Raw genomic sequence first — 23,136 nt, forward strand, 5'->3', positions numbered from 1 at the left:
GAATAGCAAGAGTTGTCAACTAATTGACAGTTAAGGGAAGATACCGCCTAATTAACCCAAACCATATGGGGTTTTGACAGGTTCTTCTTAGGGAAACTCTGCTCACCAATTTCCAACTTCTTTCCTATAATTTTCCAGTTTCTCTTCCTTAATTAACCCTGTATTGTTCCTGCTTACCAGGTGTAAAAATTGAATTATTGTAGTAATCTTGTGATGAAAGCAGATGTTTGTCAGAAAGCCATCTGATGAACACAAATATACCATACTATGAAAACCACTATTAAAACTATTAGTAGATAAAATTAAGATCAGACAACATATGTACCCCTGGAAGAAAATAAGTCTTTAATGATGTTTGAAATGCAAGTTTACATAGATCATCTTTTTACCTTCTCCTTGGTAGGGGGGTAACTGCGCCATTCGGTCATAGCATTGGAACTGTGCATCCATCATCTTCTTTCGTCCCAGAACGTACAGGAATGGTTCAGGCTCAATGGTTGGAGAAAAGGTCGTATTTGAATAGTTAGGAAGAACAGGGGTTGGGTGCTGTATTAAAAAGAAAAATCAGTTACATATAGAGAGTAAATGGATGTACACATAATTTCATTATATATTTATATATTTTGCCTACTATACATTTAAAATATTATACATATTATCTTATAAAAGAATGAAAACTTTTATTTTCTTTCTATAAGCAATACTTATGTGTGGTCTCCCTGCAGAACATTTTTTTATTCTATAACCATAATGTGTTTATATTTCATCTACAAATTTCATATTTACATTCACTTCTTTACTACTGAAAATGCATAGCACCCACACACATTCATGTATCTCTTTATCATATAATTTGTTTAAATTTATTATTAGTTTATACTTTAGAATTAAACAAAACAAACCTATTCTTCCCCAAAATAGTAATATTAAATCAACTTGCCTTATTTGGAACTCTTAAACTCCCAAATCACATTATTAAAAATAGATAAGGTAGTGCCAGAAATAAACTTTATTTTTATTCCATTCTTTCAGCTGATTTTTGTTTTGTACTTAGATTAAGAACATTGCCAAAATTTTACCCTATTTATCTCATAGAAGAAACAAATGTGTACTTCCAGCTTGGATAATTGGGCTTAATTTCTTTAAATTGGTTTCATCAGCAGATGACCGTGCAGATAATACATTTTTACTGCTGAAAATCAAAGTAAATCTTACATGTTTTTATCAGCACAAGCTGCCAATGCCAGTCTCAGTCCTACTTGGCATCACTGATGTGTGTGAGTATTTGAAAATATCTTTGCCCCCATAAGCTGAAGGCAGCTTACTAGATTACCCTGTGATGGAAAAAGAAGCAGTTCCTAACCTTCTTCACATAAATGGAAAGGCATAATTGAATATAAGGAAAAACAAATGGTAACAAATGCACCAGGTACTTTATCCAATATAACTGGGGAAAATGGTAGTGCCCTGAGAAAGCAGACAAATTGGGAAACACTCTTCACTGAGGGAAAGAAAGTAATGTCTCTTTTAGATTTTTTTGGAGGTGTCACGAAGTCATCTGAGTAGAAATCACTTTTAGTGGGTGGATATACATTACTGTTACAACATTGCAGTTATAATTCTAGATGGACAGTTACTGTGAATACAGTTGACAGTATACTTTAAATGTTAGGGTGATTTCTACTTTTAATGACTCTTGAATTTACAAGAAAAGAAAGAAAAATCAACAAGCCAACAAAATGATTAAAAGTATGCAAAACCCTTACTAATGTAGTTGAACAACACTGTTTTCATACAACCCTTTTCCAAACAGTTTTTAGATCAGTCAGCAAATAGACATTAGCTTTGGTGAGCTAAGTGTTGTTGAAGATTTATTGGTGAATAAAACAAGTATATATCCTCCCCTCATGGAGCATACAGTCTAGCAAAAAACAAACAAAACAAAACAAAAACAAACCAATACTATGAAATATTTCTTGACATCAATGATCTTGAAAGGTAGAGTCATTAAATGATCAGATATTTCATTAGAAATTAGATGTGTTTGGTAACACACATCACACACACACAAAACATGTTACGTCTTCCTTTTGGATTTCATTAGCTTACATTTGTATGGATGAGCAAATGAGTGCACGTTTGTGTAATTCCACTCAAATTATGTAATCATGACCTTTAATCATGTTTAATGGTGTCCTCAAAATAAGAAGGAGCAACAGCTATATTTTAGTTCAGCTGTATTTTAGTTTCTTTATGGTGCTTAGAATGTTCACTTGGTAATAGAATTATCATTTAAGATAAATATTTCTGGGCCAATTTCTCACCATCTTCAAATCAGCTTAGAATATGGAATATGATGACATACAAAAATATTTTCCATCACTTATATCAGGGACTACTTTCTGCCATTTATATAGTAGGAGATTAGTGACTAAGTTGTTTAAGCTTAGTGTCATTTCCAAAAGTAAAATTCTGAATTCTGTCTTTAAATGCACAGGACAACTGGTTAAGGAATGTTGCTGTTCTAGTTGGAAATTTATGGAATCCCTGGGGGAACAGTATGAACAAGTATATAAAATGGAAAACCCTATACCTGTGTTTTCAGAAACAGAATTATTTGATTTGATTTAATGCAGTTAAAAAACATCAACAGCAGTGGAGATATGACCATCTCAAAGAGTAGGTATAGTGCAGGCAGATGATAGCAGTATCAATTTTATCATTCTTGCAATATTGAAACAAACTCCAGTGAACTTGATTTGGAGTCTGGTTCAGCAGAGATTGTTTCAACACTGAAGGAATGAGGAATTAGAACTTCGGTCGTTAGATGAGCCAAAATATTCTGAGTCCGTTCCTGGTCTGGATCATTGCACATTGATGATGGAATTTTCCCACTGGAAGCTGAATGTTTCAGTGCTTTTCTTCTGAAGATAGCATAGGCATTGAGACATTCTGTTACATATGCTTATAATGAGACATTCTGTTATATGTACACACATGTACACATATAAAAGACATATAGTACACATATACATATATGTGTACATATAACAGATAGGTAGCTATAGATATATAAAGACATTGATATAAAACATAAAGTTCAAGTTGTGGAACAACTATTTCATAAAATACCATATATACAAATTTCATAACATTCATTAGACACATTAAACTTTTTGCTGATGACTTTATACAAGTAAAAATGTCAGTGGAGCTGGTATAATTTCAGCAATAAAGAGGCAAAGTATAAACAGTTGTGATTAGATAAAACTATCAAGTATGTGAGTGATTTAAAAATGTTTACTTATAAGTATTATGTTTACACTATATATGGGGGGTGACAGTAAATATGTGGCTCTAATTCACATGAAGATAGAAATGGGACGTTAAGGGCATAGGCTTTTCTTAGTAAAGATCATTGTTCGAAGTTTTGTAGACAAGATCTCACAAGATACTTGAAAAACAAAACAAAAAACAATCTCTTAGTTGTCCTATGTAGCAGTTTAGCCGTCGTATATGTGATGTCACTCCTAAAGGCTCAAGTAAATGGCACCACACATACGACCACCAAGCTGTCACCAAAGCTATAGTCTGGAGCAAAAATGCCACCTATTCTTTCAGTTAATAAATACCTTGAGGACCTCCCATGTGCCAGTTGACAACCAAATAGAATGCCACTAAGAAAAACCTTGCTTTTCTATTCTTCATCATTTTCACGATCATTAACACTTTTTGAGTGCTCCTATGTGTATGTACTGAGGTTTGTTTAAGTCTCTTTCATTACTGGAGATAAGAGGAAGGAAGTGAGGGTTAATTTTGGTTAGAGTAGAAGATGTGGTTAATGGAATGTGGTGACCTATGCCAATGGATTCAAAACAACTGGAAATCAGGTTGGTAGAGTTTAATAAATCTATTGCTAGTGGTTGCTCATGATATGGATTTCTAAGAAATGACATTTGGAGATAATTAAAACGACTATCACTTTTAAAAAAAAGTTTACTTTTTTTCCTGAAGAGTATCAATGTGGGGTACAGTGTATTTTAGAAGGATGTTGATGTACCAAATGAATTTTTATGGACACATCCTCTGAATCAAAACATAATCCAAGCATTGATAGAGAAGTAAATTTCTATTTGTCACAGCAAAGAGAGCACAAAGCCATTTTAGTGCCCAGTGCAGTTATGTTTGCTAGGAAAAAGCTGTCCACAAAGCATGAAGCATTTGGTGTTCATGAAAACAAATGAAATTCTTTCAATATCTGCGTTTTAAATATATCAGATAAAATATATTTGAGCTTTGAATACAGTTTTTAACACACTGGAAACTATCTGAAGTCTTTGTAGTAAAAAAGATGATTAGATAATTATCAAACTATCTTATTAATATTTAGTATTTCCTTTAGTTCTTCTATCAATGTCCACTATAATAATCATGTTTTATGAAATGATATTAGTTAGAAATATTCACATGTACTTGACCACATAGAATTTTATTTGAGCTATGAAAAATAATTATCAATTTATAAGTAGAATATACCAGTATTTCTGCATCTCTAGAATACTGCATAAGGCTATTTAATAGGTAGATAACATTATATATTCTATAGGTAATAGTTTCTACAACAGTCCTGCTTAAATTTTTTTAGAATCATATTTCCAATGTAATGAATTTACCTGCATTTCCAAATACTGGATTACTTGTAACAAATTACACAAAGCTTTTTTAAATCTTAAAATAATATGGACAATATTACAAAATAAACTAACTTCTTATCTAAATAGACATAAAAGGGTTACATTAACAATCATTCCCATAAGACATTTATTTTATACATAACATTGTAAAATAAAAATCCCTTCAAAATTAACTCAACATTTATGGTACATTAGCAATATTTTCCCCTTCAATAATATAAAGAGAAATAATATAAAGAGAAATGTGGACTTGTAAGCCCATAATTACACATTAACATACACTAGAAATCCTAGAACTCTAGGCAAGCTCTGTTTGGGTGAAAATCAGATCCTGAGTCACTAACATTTATATGTCATTGCCCAATGTTGTTTCATGTATGTTAAGTTGATGTGATGGTGGGTTTAGAATGTTGACAAAAATTAGCATTGATGATTTTTTTCTAAGGTAGTTCTGACTACTAACTAAATCATTTAGAAATAAAATAATGTAAAAATAAATTGAACATGATTAAATACTGGAGAGTTATAGAATGATGGTAGCATGTTAAGGCATACAATTTCTTAGTTTTAGATCAAAAATACACTTAAAATCAATAACCAGATTGAAAGAATTCATATTTTTAAAAAGAGAGCAACCCCAAAACTATGACTCAAAGGAAGTAGAATATGCCAGTATTTCTGTATCTCTAGAATACTGCATAAGGCTATTTAATAAGTAGATAACATTATATATTCTATAGGTAATAGTTCCTACAACAGTCCTGCTTAAATTTTTTTAGAATCATATTTCCAATGTAATGAATGACTCAAAGGAAGTCACATGTCTATCATGAAAAACAGTTTATCCAACAACATTATTAACCTTCAATATTAATTTCCAGGTTAATGTGTAGATGTTTCAATTATTGCTAATTTTTAAAAAATAATCAAAGCTCATATTTCTGGATTGAATTTAAACACACACACACACACACACACACACACACACACACACTTTGTGGGTCAATGAAATTTTACCAGAGAGATTTTGTTAATAAAATATTAAGAAAGTGATAATATTGAGAACTTATGTCTTGACTTCTGAAGAAAAATGTCTATTCTTGCTAGTACCCATTCAGCCATACTCAAACATTCCTTCTTGTTTCAACATTCTATATTAACATCAAAGAATTCTGTTTCACTCACATGTAGAAAGATGAACAGGGCAAAAACCCAACGTGTAAAGGTGAGCTTCATTTTGATTTTTGAAGATCTCCTCTCTAACGTCTAGAAAAATGGGAAAGTAATAGAGACATTTAAATTAATATGGCTTTAATATTGAATACATCCTTTCTTCTTCTTTTTTTTTTTTCATGTCCTTCTGTGTGAATTGAAGAGGATCAATGCCCCACAACATCGTAAGTAAAATGTCTGCAAGTAAAAACAGCATGTTTACCACACAAGGGCAACTGCATGTTCCAGTGACCGTTCTTTTTTCCAGAAAGGACTGTTATCCGATGATTGACCTCAAACCCTTCTGTTAAGAAATTCTGGAGTCACTTTACATAAAAGGACCAAATTAAAGGATTCAGAGGAACTGATGGCAACCAACATGGACTTCACTTAACATATGTCATCACTAAGAACTACTAAAAATTCAATAACCAGACTGAAATAATTCGTTTTAAAAAAGACAGCAACCCCAAAATTGTGACTGGAAGAAAGTCACATGTCTATCATGAAAACAATTTATCCAAGAACACTATTAAACTTCCATATTAACTTCCATGGAAATGTCACAAAAGTCACCTTGTTGGACACAAACAAAGGAAATCTCTCATTTGAAAAAGATTAATAGACAATCCCCTTTAGGTATTCTAAGACCAACTTTCATTTTGTCTTATTTAGAGTCTTGTGTATTTTCTCACCTATAAAGTTTTCTTCAAACATCAAGTTGCTATTAAGAATCCTTTAGGATAAACAAAGAATCCTTTAGAGGATTATGTTAAGTGAAAAGAGTTAGAGGAGAAAGACAAATAGTGCATGATTTCACTCATTTAAAAAGAATATAGGGCCCTCCCTGGTGGTGCAGTGGGTTAAAGCACAGCACTGAGAAGCTACAGCACTTCAGCATGAGTTCGATCCCCGTCCTGGAGCAGGTGACCCAGATGGCATGGCAGACCTCTCCTGACCTGCCCGCTGCTCCCTTCAGCAGTGTACTTCGTCAGTCGGCCTGTTCTACTCCCCACTCTGCCTCTGGTGAATACTCTCACTGCCCCTGCACCTCTGGCCTGTACCCCAGTTCTATAGGCATAAATAAATAAATCTTTAAAAAAAAGAATTTAAAAAAAGCAAAGTAGCAAGCAAACAAAAATAAAGCCTTTGACTCTGACAATAAAATAGTGAAAGAAGATAAGTGGGTATGGGACTGGTAGAGGGCAGTCGATGCCCTAGACAATTGAATATTTGGTTGTGGTGGTGGCTGTGGTGTGATATGCGTATCCATACAAACACAATGCCTATATACATTCATATAAGTGCAAATATGGCTAAATTGAGTAAGAAATGGCTCCATTACAAGAAACTGAACATGGGAGTAAACAAAATGATGTAACACATGTGCTGAAATAGCCATAAAATATACTGGATAAGGCCCTCCCTGGTGGCGCAGCGGGTTAAAGCACTGCACTGAGAAGCTAAAGCCACTTCCCCATGAGTTCGATTCCCGCCTACCCCGGAGGTGACCACATGGCGTGGCAGACCTCTCCTGATGCACCCGCTGCTCCCCTCAGCAGTGTACCTTGTCGATCTGCCTGTTCTGCTCCCCACTCTGTCTCTGGTGAAGCTTCTCACCGCCTCTGAGCCTCTGGCCTGTACCCCAGTTCTGTATGTACAAATAAAATAAATCTTTAAAAAAATATATAAAAAAGTTTTTATAAAAAGTTTTAAAAAATGATGCAAATACAAAGCCTCATAAAATAGAGAGATGAATTCTGATGGCAGGGACCAGGGCAGAATATCTATTTTGAATATCATTTGAAAATTAGATAGGATTTAGAAAGTAAAGGTCTACTAGACAGAGATAGCAGATGAAAAAATAAGATTAAGGATATAGGAAAACTTAGGGGTCTCAAAGTATAAGAAATACAATAGCTTAATTTAGCTGGACCTTAGAGTCTCTCAGTTCTACTCTCTCAAGAAGTAGGAATAAAGATAGGAAAGTAGATTTTGAGTGCTCAGAAAACTGATTACCAAAACCATCCTTTTGGAACTTTATATATCTGCCATGCATTTTCATCTATGTATATGCACATGCCATTAACCTCATTTGATGCAAAATCCCTTTCAGATAAAATCATGTTTCAGCTGTCTATAATTCTTTGGCTTTGCAGATCACTTACACACACATGATTGTTATTTATATGATGGTGGGTGTGGTCTAATGTATCTATTCTCTATATTACCACATTAACAAAGTTGAATGTATTTTCCTTCTTCGCATTCCCACGTCAATGACATGCACAATTAACCATGAATTTTCTGTCTACCCCTCTCCACCACCACAGGTTACTGGCATGGTCAGGCAGTACCACGGAAATGGCCTCATGACCAGTTTCTCTGCTTCCAATTTTGATCCCTCCAAAGTGAATGCAATTTTATCTTTATTCAGTCACCCCTACATACTTTAAATAAATGCATAAAGTACTTGGCTAGGAATATAATATAGGCTCCTTCTAGAACAACAAACACCAATATGATTATGGAAAGAAATGAAAAGTTAGAAAACAAATTCTCCCCTGGATTGTAGCTTGGCTGGCAAAGGTCAGGCAATGAAGGAATTCAGGAGAGCAAAGTAGATAGAAGAGGAGGGGCTTTAATTAGTCTTTTCCTTAATCAGGTTTTTTACCACCAGACTATATTGCATGAGATTTATTTCTTGATGTGAAAATTATTTTGAAATGTACTTATACTTGTAAAATCAACATGCCTTTCCTTGATCGTTTTGGGAAGAAATCAACAGATATGCATTGAATTTCTAAAGATCTGTTACTTATGATAGCTCTATGGCTTAGTATGAAAGCAGGATGTGTGGAACGTTACAGTTGTCAGAATTAAAAGCCAGATCCTTCTTGACATGAAAGACTTGCTCATTAATTCTAAATAGGAGCACTAAGCACAGCAAGACGTCAGTTTTGCTATGAAGGTGAATATGGGACGATTAGATAGTTAATTGGCTTGTTCCATCTATGTCATATATTTGATGTCATTTGATATTTTATAAAGCAACTTATGTTGCTCAGTTTTGACCCGACTGAATCATTAAAATGAAGACTGGTAGAGGCGGTAGGAAATGTGTCACCCTGAAGGTGAATGGAGCTGGATAGGCATCTTGCTGTAGGAAAGGGGAGCCCCATGGTTTCAAAGTCCCCTCCCCCACTGCTTTTACAATTGAACCATGAACAGCTAAGTTGAACGAAAATAGCATGTAAGTAGATCTGAGAGTGAACATTTGGATATGACAGGAGGGGTTAGCTAAGAAAAAGGCCCTTTCTTTTACTTCCTATTAATTGAAGAGATTTTTAATTTAAAAAATTGTATAAAATCTTATAAATTTCAAAATTTATTTTGAACTATAATAAATTCCTTATGCACAAATTTATAATAGATCGGCACATCCTGTCTCCAGTCAGAAAATTTGAATTATAATTGTTCGAAGTTAAGTAGTGCCCCATAGATCTGCTTATCTTTGAAAAGAGCACTTTGTGGGAATTCATGATAGGGAAGAAGGACATATAGGTAAAAACAGTGAAAAAATACAGAACTTTATGAAATTCAGGGAGGAAAACAAGGCAAAGAAGAGTAGAAACAGAATGGGGTCATTCACCTTCTATAGTGTCATTTTTTAGGACAAAATCAGGCAAATAGCACCTAGTGGAGATAAAAATGCAACTCAGAGATTTTGGGGTTAAAATGGGAACAGGTAAAAATGATCATCTGTGATTAGACAGTCACTTGGTACATCTGGATGAGGACTAAGAGAAAACCAGAACAAAGCTTAACTTCGACATCAGATTGTTTACTTGCTTCCTGTGTTTTCCCTATATCTCCTCTATTGCAAGGATTTTATTTGTTCTTATAACCCTATAATCTAGAAAAGAGTCTGGAGCATAGTAAATGCACAGTAAATGTTGGTGGCTCAATGTCAGGTGTGATTTATGTCAGAATCTAGGAATGTCAATCTGGGAATTTGGCAAAACAGAAAGCATTATTCTTTGCCCCAAATTGTTCTATATCTGGAGTTAAGAGGTTCCAATTCAAGCTAACGCTTTTATCATTTCTTCACTTTGGGCAAGGAGCTTCACCTCTTATGAAGTTTCCAATTGATTTACTGGAAGATTCCTCAACCTTATTCTCCTTGAATAGAAGAAACCCCAATAAGTGAACCTATTGATCTTTTTAGATCTAACCCAGTAGCTCAGTTACTTTGAGCAGTGGTTTCCAAAATGTTTCAATTATAATTTTTTTTTTCAAAAACAAAAACTCTTTTGTGGGGCCTGTAGATAAGCCAGATGAAATGGGGCCTGAAAGCCTGATAGTGGAGCTTGATATAGAAAATGGAAGTGAAGAAATCACGGACAGTTGGTTCAATTACTGAGTGGGGTCACAGAATCTGCACTGCTCTAAGCCCACAAATGTACACTAATTTCTTTTCTAGAAAATTGTATCCCTGTGTTTCAGGGATGGGTTGATTAGTAGGAATCAGTCCTGAGAACAAATAAGTCTAAGTCACTAATTCAATGATGATGATTGAATAATCTTCCTTTGAGGAGAACTAATTTCCTTGAAAAGTAATTTATAATATTTTTATTTTTTTTTGTGAAAGAGTATAAAATGTCAATGATGGAAAATAATGTTTATTCTCATAGATCAGCATTTCTAAAAGTATATTCCATAGCATAGCAGTATTCCCATGAGAAGCAGTGTAAAATAAAATGTCCATGGCCAAAAAAAGTTTAGGAAGTAAGCGTTTCCTATATTCCTCTTACAGAATTACCTTAGACATTAGGATTTAAAAGCTTTATTACAAAATATTAGTTTAACTCATCATTCTCCAAACCTGTTTGACCATGAAAAATATTTTTTATGATAACAGTGTTTTACCTAGCTACATAACATACTTTAGAAAATGCTCTTTTCACTCAATGACATATCCAATTAAACTTGCAAGTCATGAGAAAGAGTTGCCCTTTATTTAAAATTTTCTTTTTTTCTTCTCCATGGAGAAAAAGTGGAATTTCTGAAGTCTTAAATATTCCTTAGTGTTGGTACAAAGCCCAAAACTATAACAAGCATTTCAGAGGCAATTGCTCCTTTGGAGTATTGTTTATTAAGAATCTCTCTAACATCCTGGTTGTGAGAATAAGGAGTAGGCTGAGGGGAATGAGTAGATTAGAAATGAGAAGAGTTCGGAACAGCCTTTCTGAAAACAGTTGTGGGCTTCTGTCACCCAAGGCTGAGATCTGTTTCAGATGTGGAACTCAGCATTTCTTTGAAGATACTTCTATTTCATATGCTTTTCCAAATATGGTCCAACTAAGCAGGGAACTGGATTTACCTCTGCTGGTTTGGTACCTTAGTAATGACTTCTGTGTGGATAACTCTTTGGTTATATAACATATTAGAAAGTCATTCTCCATTACTCTAGCAACTGTTTGAATGAAGAATGATATTTAAAAAAATACACTTAAAAACAAACAGGCATAATGTCAGGCATTATGTGGTCATAAACCCAATTTATGTGTCCATATTCAGCACAACAGTGCCTTCCTGATCCTCATAGTGAGTTTAAAATGTCCACCTAAACCAGGCTCAAATGTAGCTGGTAAAAACTGACACTCTGCTATGGTGATGGCATATGGGTGAATTGGTGGTGGGAAGTCCGTGCGGATTACGACCAAGATGAAAAAATGCACAAAATAAAGAATGATATTTAAAAAAATACACTTAAAAACAAACAGGCAAAAAACTGGCACGCTGGGCAGTGGGAGCTGTTTTAATAAGCAGGTTGGAATACATTGTATAAGAACGAATTTAAAGAAGAAGTGAAGTAGAATAAAAAAAAGTCCTATTGAAAAATGTAAGATTTTTTTCTTTGACTCATGTCAATGGCTTGACACAGTAAGTGTTCTAGCAACAGTTTTTGAGTGAAACAGATAGATTGCCTCTATGCAGTTGGCTAGACAACATAATAAAGGGGGAGATCTTGGAGAAGTGATTCAGAATCGTGTGTAGTTCGAAAGTTTTACACAACTTAAGTGGCAATTATTGATGGATAGTTAGATAAAATTAGGCTATTTACAACTAATTTGGTCAAAGTGCACTGAAATTTCATGGATAGTTTCTAGTAATGGCTCTTTTTTGTAGTATGTGTCAAAACCTTTAAAACAACCAGATCCTTTGACCAGGGGTAATCTTTCTCAGGATTTTATCATAAATTGGCTCAGATATTCTAGAAATATTCATTATAATATTGTCTACATAGTGGAATTTAGATGCAATTAAATGCTCAAAATAATGGATTTGTTAAATAAACTTTGGTACAGCTATACTATGGAATACTCTGTAATCATTAAAATTATGCATGAAAATATTTAATTACTGAGATGAATGTTCATGGTACCATATTCCTCTAAAAAATGTCTACAAACCAAATACACAGTATAATTTCATTTTTGTAAATGCTGTATTTGTGTGTGTATAGAATAAGAGCTTGAAGCATTAAACAAGTTTATTTTTTTTGAGTAACTGTGCAGCAGTCACCAATGACGTATCTCTCTTAAACCTTTTAATAGCATTTTAATATCATTATCATTTTTGTAATTTTGCAGCTGTGAAAACTGAGTCTTAGCAGGGCCAGGTAAAGTATTAGTCAGTGATTTGAAAGAACATATACTTATTTTTTTGTTCAAATAACATGGGAGTTATGAGGCAACTGAACTTCCTTGTGGATTTGCTCCCTATCACTTTCTGTTATTTTCATACAGATGTGGCAGTCACATTAGAGAAGTCAAACCACAAAATAGTATTTCAAGTTTTGCTCAAACGGGGTAGAGCACAACTACTCACATACCATTGATCTAAGCAAGTCACAATGTCAAAGTCAGTGGATCAGAAATGAATAATTCTTTTCTGAGGAAGGAGAAAGCGGATAATTGGACACACTCACTCACATACCAGTAGAAAAATTGCAAAGTTTTCACAGCAGGGTAAATGGCAAAGATGGTACTAAAACCTCTCCAGGAGGTGGGTTTGCAGGTGATTTTCTTTTGCTGGTCTGCATTTTCATTTTTTTTTAATATACAGAAATTGCTTTCAAAATAAAAGCAGAGGAAAAAGAGGATACAAATTAACTCATTCCTGTCCTGGTTTTATTCACTATCGCTAATGGGCTTGTTCTCTGTGGTATAGTTTTGGAGCACAGAATAAGAAAACTGGGTAAGTGAGGAGGGAGAGCTATACTCATCTCACCTTAATTGCTTGACCATCTGTTTAATTTGTATTCTGGTAACTGGAAGTATACTGAAAGTATACTTTTAAAAAATGTTTGACAATAATCTCCACAGATTAAAGGAAGTCCTTAAGCCAGTGGTAATGCCATTTCAATGAGGACCATTCTGTATAATTAAAGCTTCGTTCTTTCTTTTTTTTAAAGCTTCATTCTTAATCCCAATAACAGCGTGTAATAAAAAAAAATGGGTAGGACTAAATTAGCAATACATTTAAAACAGAATGTCTGATGGTCTTTTTAATTACATCCTATGAGTATGTCCTGATGGTAATTAGGCATTAAAAATATATTTCACAAATGTAATTACTAAACCATAAAAGGAAATGATTCTCAGTGGCCAATGAAGAATCGCTATAATAGACCCGTGAAAATAACTTCAAACAAATACAAACAAAGGCAATCTAAAAGCTGCCTAAGTTTTTCATTTTACTCCTTATCACTGTTTTGCTTCCTTGGAAATCCCCACTAATAGGGGAAGAAAATAATTAATCCCAATTCACACATTACATTTACCTTCTTCCATAAACACTACAGTAGCATTTAAATATAGCTAAAAAGAGCTAAATTTTGTAACATTTGTGCTTGAAATAAAGGCAACCTGACTGCAAAATAATAGATGTTAAGATAGTTATAATAACTAATCTCAGCAGTACCTGGCACTCAAAGAACGTCAGCAAGAATTATTTCACCACATATTATTGTCCAGTTCAACAACCTGTTTTTCCTTCTTCCACTGCATATCAAATCTGAATCTTTCATTTTGAGCAGCTAGTCAAATAGTACTTGTAAATAAGATTGGAGAACTAAATTTTTTAAACTGAAGTAACACTGCATTAGAAAATTCTGTTTCAAGTGTGCATTACTGAGAACGAACATGTGCATCCACTACGTAAGTTCACTGCCAATGTCCTGCTCTAGACTTCACCATAGCATTTCCCTAGAGATAAATGTTTAAAATATACAATGACTAGGCTTTTGATATATCTTTGACCAGATACCAGATTGGCAACTCTGTATACATTAAATCCGTGTTGTATCTTGAAATAATGTTTATTTTTGTTTGACATTTCTTAACTTTACATAAACTATCAAAATATGCTTTTGAGAGCAAGAAAACATTAAAAATGGACAAAGGTCTTGAGTAGATTTTTCTCTGAAGAAAGTATCAAACCGTTATTAAGCACATAAATGCTGCTGAGCCACCAGGGAAAAGAAAATCAAAACTAGGAGACACCACCTAAGTGGGATGGGAGTGTTACAGTATAACCGGTACTGAGTTTCAGTTTCAAAAAATGGAAGCATCCTAGAGATGATACTTATGCACTGCAGTGTAAATGTTCTTAAAGCCACTTAGCTGTAGACTTAAGAATGATTAAGATAGTGTGTTTTGTGTTATGCATATTTTACAATAACAAATAAGGACATAATAATAAGAAATGTAACATCTTAAAAAAATAACCTGTATATGACTGGAATCACTTAAAATTTGTCATTGACACAATAGGAAAGGACAAACTAAGAGATGGGGTGAGGTTGAGGAGGGTAGGAAGTAACTTGAATGGGAATCTGGAGCTATGGATTCAAATTCCAACCCTACTACTAATTAGTTGTGAGAATATGGGCAAGATGAATACTACAGAAGAGTAATGTAAGAAATTGCACCAAAAATAAATAATAGCTTCTAAGTTTTCATAAGTCAACAGTACTATGAAAGTGAATAAGAATTGAATATTAAGCAGTGCAATTTAATATTCCAGTTGAAAGAAGGAGTCAGAGGGGACTTTCTTGTGGGAAGAATCTGCTGACAGATGAATCCTATGTTCCAAGTAGTAGTCAAGATCTTAGAACCAAGAGGACACATTTTGTACTCTTCAGGTTCCCTGTGGGAACAAGATCACTTCTCTCTTCTGGATATTAGTGTGTCAGACAACAAAATTTCAACTCATGGATGCTTTTTAAAAATGTACAGAGCCCTTACTTAGTTAAAAAATGGCTTGAAAAGAATCATGAGGACATCTATTACTGGATAATGTGAGAATGTGGCCAAGAAATAGAAAACATTGAATCAGAGCAATTAGCTATTTTGGAAGCTTTTTTCCTTGTGGACACTGTCTGAACAATTCTTCGTGAAAGAGCAATAAGAACAGCTGTCCTTATACCATCAAAACAGAGGGCTGCATCATTAAAATGCTTCACTCGGGTGGTTTTGCCCAGTTAATAAGCATATCAGTGGTGAGTACTGAAATCATCGTAAAAAGAAAGAAAAAAAAAGCATACAACAAAATTTAATCATAAATTAAGACAAATGAACAAATAATCAGATTTCAATGGAAATGAGTTAGTAATGATTATCACAGATTTATTGCCCATGTGACTGTCAAATAATGGTGAAAAGTATAGCATGTTGGGGTACATAATAGATTTTTATCACAACAAGAAGTTCCTATGTTAGATTTTTTTGTTACACAGTATTGTAGAAACTTCAAATGTTTCTACATTCTCTGTAAGGAATTTATTAAAACAAAAAATATTTTTTGAATTTCTACTTTGGGGCAATTAATGTGCTAGATAGGCTCCCTGCAACACAACACTTATAGTCAGGGAGGGACCCTCCCTGGTGGTGCAACAGGTTGAAGCACAGCACTGTGAAGCTAGCCACAGTCACTTCAAACATGAATTCAATACCAGACCAGGGAGGTGACCCACATGGCACAGCAGACCTCTCCTGTCTTGCCCGCTGCTCCCCTCAGCAATGTACTTGTCGGCCTGTTCTGCTCCCCATGTTGTCTCTGGTGAATCCTCTCATCATCCCCACACCTCTGGCCTGTACCCCAGTTCTGTATGCATAAATAAATAAATATTTAAAAAATATAGTCAGGGAGACAAAATAAAAAAATTAGGAGAATGAATGGAAAAATCATAATCTTGATAAGGGCTGAAGGAAGGGTTGGGAATTCTGAGAGTCTCTAATAGGGGACTTTATCTAAGCAGGGTAAACAGGTGGCTTCCTGGAACAGTACACACTGAATTAGCCGTGATGAAAGAGTTGGAGGTGGCTAAGTAGAGCAGGAAAGTTCTTTGTATTTGAAACAATATATAAGGGACTACCGTGTGGGGAGTATGATGAATTTGAACTTTCTATGAGCTAAAGTGAGCCTAGGGTAGAAGATGAGTTGAGGTCAGAATACACAAAATCCATATGTTGTGTATGGGCTGAAGTGTGCAACTAAAATATACTGGTTGAAGTTCTGTCTCTCAGTACTATATAATGTGACTATATCTGGAGCGAGACACTTATCAAAAAATATTAAAATTTAATTAGGCCTTTAGGATGGGCCCTAATCTAATGTGACCGGTATCCTTAGAAGAAATGGCAGTTAGGATACAGACACATATAGAGGGATGAGCACAAGAAGACCAAAGGAGAAGACGGTCATCTACATTCTAAGGAGCGAGGCCTCAGAGGGAAATCAAATTGTTCAAAACTTAGATCTGGGATTTGCAAGCCTCTGGAACTGCACGTAAATAAATGTCTGCTGTTTCAGCTACCCAGCCTGCGGTACTTTATTACAATTTGCCAGTTAAGTATGTGATGGCTTTGGCTCTGTAATGTATGGTCCATGGAAAAGCCTTTAAATTATTTTAAGGGAAGCAGAGGAAGGGATGATGACATGATATATAGATAACTCAGAGGACAATTTAGAAAAGGGTGGGAATAGAAGCAAAAGGACCAGCTAAGGAGGTGACTGCAGTCCTCTAAGGGAGAGACATTTAGAAGTGACTTGAGGTATTGACTTGATGGTGGATGAAGGAGAGTGCAGGTGAGGTAGGTATAGAAGAAAATGTTTAGGTTTTTGACTTTTATACCACAACTGTGTGGATATGACTTTCTGAGATAAAGGACACCAAAAGAAGACCAGGTTTTGTCAGAAGACTCCTAAGTTTAGTTGAGTGTATGGAGTGGTTTTTAATAGAGACCAACTTCACAGTTTCTCATGCAATTCTGGAGACATGTGTTTCTGGGGAGCCTGATGACCTCACCAACTCTTCATTACTTTAAGATGAAAGAGGTGTTTGGTTAATGCTTCTTAGTGTGCTAACAATGTCTTGTACTAAAAAAAGAGCACACAGCCAAAAATAAACAATGATCTCAACACTGTAGATGAAAACTGGTAAACGGCCCTGTAGAAACTGAACAGTACTCTGTGGTTGTTTCTACATGCTACCAAATATCCAGATGGCTCAGTTATTTGTTGAATCATTTGGCCAAACAGTTGTCTATTGTGATTCTTTTTCATTCCAGTTGGTGTTAAAGAATAAGATCTAGAGACTCTCAGCTTCCTAACTTATTTTCTTCAGTAAGAACTTTTTCAGGAAGTGGCTAATGATCAGAAAAGAATAAAGTCCCAAAGAGACAAATTAGGGTTAGTGTAGAAGAGTAAGCAGTCTTAGTGTAATTACAGGAAACCAGAATACTTAATGTTCAACACTGTTCTACTGCCCTTACACACACATCAAGAGTAAAGTTATGCTGTTATAAATCAGTTTATAATCAAATAAGCATTCATTTCACAGAAGTATTTCAAAGGACAACCAGCCAGCAGGGCAATGAAGAACTGGGAAGGTGAGGAGGCAGGAATGAGAGGGCAGGGTGAACTGTCAGGAAGGAAGACTCATGTGTGGCTTTAAAATGTTGGGATTCTTGAAACAGCATGGATGCTGAATCAGGTCCCAAGGAAAGAAAAACAACTGAGAAGGAAAAAGCAAAAGTAACAAGAGAAATCATTCCCTACACAGTTTTTTTTTTTTAAAGATTTATTTATTTATGCATACTGAACTGGGGTATAGGCCAGAGGTGCAGGGGTGGTGAGAGCTTCACCAGAGACAGAGTGGGGAGCAGAACAGGCAGATCAAGGAAGTACACTGCTGAGGGGAGCAGCAGGCAAGACAGGAGAGGTCTGCTATTCCGTGTGGGTCACTTCCAGGGTGGGGATCGAACTCATGCTGAAGTGGCTTTAGCTTCTCAGTGCTGTGCTTTAACTCTCTGCACCACCTCTCAGGCCCTCCCTACATAGTTTTAATGTAGGGCTGGAATCAAGTTGGTTTGCATTTTCTTCAGCAATTATTCACAGAGACACATGACTGAAGAGATGCCTCTTCTCCATGCCACGAAAACCTAAACTTCACAAACCTAAACATTGATTAACTTAAATGTTTTAAACCAAGTCTACATAAGTTGTAGGATAGACTGAGAATTTTATGAAAACACACACATAAAATACAATTAAATCCTTTATTGCCATTTTATATATAAACTCAGAAGAAAAACGTACACTTACTGTACTAGTATCAACACAAATTCTAATGTATAAATTGTGTATTTTATGAAACCCAAATTCAGTGAACTCAGTAGAAGAGATGAATGAGTCAAAGCAAACTATAATCTGTTTTCCAGTTGGGTATTCACATTCCTGGAAGTGTAATTTAAGGTATGTGGGTACAAAACAAGGGTGGGCTTTTTCCACACACACTCTAGTTTAAAAAAGGGTTACTTTCTGATGCAATTTAAGTAAGTTAAACTTAAACTTTGCCTTTATTTATACTGACTTCTCATGTAGCAATAAATGAAATGAAAGTTTATCATTGGAAGTTGTAGTGGCTAGGGTCATTGTAATATGTATAGATTTTTAAGATTTATTTATTTATGCTTATAGAACTTTGGTACAGCCCAAAGATGTGGTGGGTGAGAGGATTCACCAGATACAGAGCAGAACAGGCAGATATACTGAATACATGGTAATATTTTTAATTAACTTGTTTGCAGGTCTACTGAAGGACATGGCAGATACTTTGTGACCCTTGTAGACACTATGTGCCTAAAACAGTGCTCAAGGCCTTTGTTTTCATCTCTCAAATTCATTCTTTCATCAACCTTTGGAAGATTTGCAGATGAGAACGGTGGTGGCAGAGCTGAGATTCAATACCAAGTCTCTAAAATCTTATAGTTCACATACTTTTCTTAAGAGCTCTCCTGAAGAAAAACAGAGGGGAAGGAAACTTTGCTAAGCTTTATTTATTTATTTATTTATTTTTTAGAAGCAAAATAATTGACTCAACTATGAGAAATAATTATTTTAGGGGAAGAAATTTATATGTTCCTCTTTGGTATTTACTTAGTAAAATAAGTCAGAAAAAGACAAACACATATGACTTCACTTATGTGGTACACAAAACAAAACATATGAATGAACTAAAAAACTAACAAACAAAAAAACAAAACAAAACAAAAAACAAAACAAAACAGAACAAAAAAACCTTTAGTCTACAAGACCAAAACAGTGGTTACCACATGGGAAGGAAGGAGGGAGGTGTGGAAATCATGTAAAAGGAGCTAACTGTATGGTATAGGATAGAACTGGACTTTTAGTGGTGACTATAATGCAGTATATACAGATACTGATTTATAATGCTCACCTGAAACTTACATAATGTTATCAGCAGTATTACTTCAATAAAGAGTAACAACCCAAAAAAATAATTAAATTCATTTACTTATTCTATTAAGTGAGGTGACATTAGGATCCTCCCTCTCAGGTATTGCCTCATACTCCACCACCACCAAATCATCAAATCATCCATAGTCCATCCCTATAATCCGTTATGCTTCCTTCCTCTTTCTTAATCACAGAAGATCCAACCTCTATGTAAAAAGTCTAGTGTGGCAAAAATGAACTATAGCATGAAGGAAAACACTAAGCACAATGCTCTTTTTTTTTTTTTAAGATTTATTTATTTATGCATACAGAACTGGGTACAAGCCAGAGGGGTAGAGGTAGTGAGAGAATTCACCAGAGACAGAGTGGGAGCAAAACAGGCAGATGGTCAAAGTACTCTGCTGAGGGGAGCAGTGGGCCTGTCAGGAGAAGTCAGCCACGACCTGTGGATCACCTCCAGGGCCAGGGATGGAACTCACACAGAAGCCCCTGCTGCTACATTGCAGTACTGCATCCTAAGCCGTTGGGCCACCAGGGAGGGCCCGACTGTACTATTCTTAAGCTTTAAATCATACTACTACTATATTTTATAATTAAATTCTCCATATACCTCAATTGCACATTACACTGCCGAGCTCTAAGCTCATAGCTTTGAACGTGGAAGGGGACGGAGACCCAGAGCATAAGAGTAAGTCCAAGGATAGGTTTGGGTAGGACATTGGAGTGTTTCTGCTTTTGCAGCCATGAGAGAATGAAAAGGATGTGTTTGAGAAGGTAATATTATAAAGTTGCTGAGAGGGTATGAAGATAAAGGAGCACTTCACAGTTCTCTCTGCCTCTAAGGGAAAGTCGGCGATGACTCCATCTTAATACAGGGAGCGTGAATGAAGTAGTTTTCTTTTTACCACCACTGCCTATTATAGCACCAGAGGCAAAACTTGAACTTTGTTTCTAACCTTAGGAAATATGAAGTACTTCTAGAAAGCACTTTGAGTTATTGCCAAAAGATCTGAACTTGATTTGAGATCTCTTTTTGTTATTTGCTAGCCATATGGAGCTGGGCTAATGACTGTCTGTGAGACAGACATCCATGTTGTAAAACTTAGATCCTAATTATAATGCCTTTTTATATACTTGGGAAAACTATATGGTACAACTTGGAATGATTTAGTAACACAACTAACTACTATTTCCATTCTTCAAAAAAGACCTCTTAAGCGTAGCATTATAATACTAATTCATATTAATGCTGGAGTGTTCTTGATCTTCTTAAAGATGGCATGACTGAGAAGTAATAGCAGATAAGTCCATATAAGAAGAAAACTTTAAATTATTTTCCATCCAAGTTTCTAAAATTTTAAGGATTTGATATATCACACACACACACACACACACACACACACACACAAACACGCCAGGTTTCTTTCTGTTTGGTTACCATGAAGATAGCCTGCCTCATCGATCCCTTAGGATTATTCCTATCTCTCAGTTAAAATATGGATATATTTTCTATCCAAGATAAGGAAACCTTTTGAGTAAAATATTGACCCGAGGAGTTTTAAAAAGGGATTAGTTCAATATAACTATATAGAAAATCCAGAAATAAGCCCAGCTCCTCATGAGAATTTATTGGAGGGAAAAGGTGGCGCTTCATCTTGGTAAGAAAAAGATGGACTACTAATAAATGGCATTGGAAAAACTGCAAAGTTATTTGGGGGAAAAATTGGGTTTCTTATTCATTCCCTGATTCTAAGTAAATTTCATAAAAATAAAATAAATATCAAACATGAAACTCTAAAGGTAATACCTAAAAATATACCAAAAAGTCTCAAGCACTATATCAAACTCAGGAGGCATAAAAGGTAAGATTGATAATTCTGATAAATTAGAAATGTAAAACTTATTTATAATACCACATGCACACACACATTGCAAAATATAACAAACGTAAGTCAGAAACTGAAAAGTATCTTGACATAAGGTAGTCTAAATTTTTTTCTACTTTTCCAAGTTATGGTTATTGAGGCAAAGTAGATTTGCATCTTTGTATCTGCTCAGCTTGGGTTGACAGTTTCTACAAATTTCTGCTTTCTTATCAAAAAAACAAACAAACAAACAAAAAAAAACCAAAGAATAAAATCAAAAGCCTAAAAAAAATTCAACAAAAAATGGACAAAACTAAATAAAATATAATTAATTCAAATATGAGGAAACTCCACTCATAATTTAGAAATACTGCATTATTTACAATCAACACCATTTATGATTAAATAAATGTAAATTAATGCAAGGAATATTCTCATCATTTAGTTCACAAAGACAATAATGTCTTTTATTATATAGCATAGGCAATTATGTGAAGAAAAGGGTCCTCTGCATTGTTGGTGGGAAATATTTTAAGTGCAATAGCTACAAAAATTACCCAAAGACTTTAAGGAATTTGTAGTAGAAATAGTCTAGCAAGTGTAAAGTAAACACAGTATGTTTGTTGTGTAGTTTTTGAGAAAGCAAAGTGTTAGAAACAATCTAGATTAGTTAGTTTTCATCAATGAAATAGAACATTAACTGTTAGAAATCTATTTGTATGAAATGACACAGAAAGATCTTTAAGATGAATGGTTATGTCAAACACTATATAACAATATTTATAGTTTGATTATTTTTTCATATGTCTTCACTTCTAATGAATAAACAGATATTTGCATTTACCAAAAAATACCCAGAAGGATATAAAAGAAATTATTTATAGTGAGTTCTTCTGAGAGTTGAGCTGTGGGATTAAAAGGAAAACACTTTTATTCTGTGCTAATCTTTTATATTTAACTTTTATATAATGAGCATGTTAGCCTTACAATAAAAAGCTTAAACCATGCTAAGTAAATACTGAGTTATGGTCATTAACTGCCTGCTCTACATAGATCTTATGTGTCTTAAAAATCTTATGGAGGATCTTTTCAGTTTTTTACTTTAAAGACTTCCATTCCTCACACATGCCAACCATTATTTTCCTCTGTTTAATCGGTACCATGAAGTTGCATGTTTGATTGTCACATTACTTAGAATTCTTTATTTTAATAGTAATTCTATTACTATCTGACTAGTTTAATAGAAATTAGTCAAATGAAAAGTTATACTTATCAACAGTTTTAATTAAATGTTTTCATTGGGCACTGATTCCAGATTGATATCCTGGCTCTTTATTAATAGTGTGACCCTAGAAAATCTACATAATTATTCAGTCAAGTTTTCTTATTTATATGATGAGGGGAATTATATAATAGTTCTTATCTAGGACAGTTAGGGTTAGATAAATATCTATAGAATGTTTAATAGTTGGCCCGAGGTAAGCATTCAATTACTGTATTAAGTATTATCAAAATGCTATGAAAGACATTTTCAA

The 23,136-nt window shown here is 34.5% G+C and overlaps 1 protein-coding gene across 1 annotated transcript in view; it reads right to left on the reverse strand.

The window, feature by feature from the left end:
* Positions 1 to 23,136, reverse strand: part of CALCR (calcitonin receptor) — a 120,932-nt gene that overhangs the window by 44,575 nt on the left and 53,221 nt on the right. The window contains exons 4-5 of the mRNA XM_004676687.1: positions 5,880 to 5,949; positions 390 to 546 (exon numbers count right to left, since the gene is read on the reverse strand). Coding sequence (XP_004676744.1) covers positions 390 to 546; positions 5,880 to 5,930 — 208 coding nt within the window. The 5' untranslated portion in view covers positions 5,931 to 5,949. The remainder of the gene's footprint in view (positions 1 to 389; positions 547 to 5,879; positions 5,950 to 23,136) is intronic.

Source organism: Condylura cristata, unplaced genomic scaffold (assembly GCF_000260355.1).
Source record: "Condylura cristata isolate star-nosed mole 26May11 unplaced genomic scaffold, ConCri1.0 scaffold00005, whole genome shotgun sequence".
Lineage (NCBI taxonomy): Eukaryota > Metazoa > Chordata > Mammalia > Eulipotyphla > Talpidae > Condylura > Condylura cristata.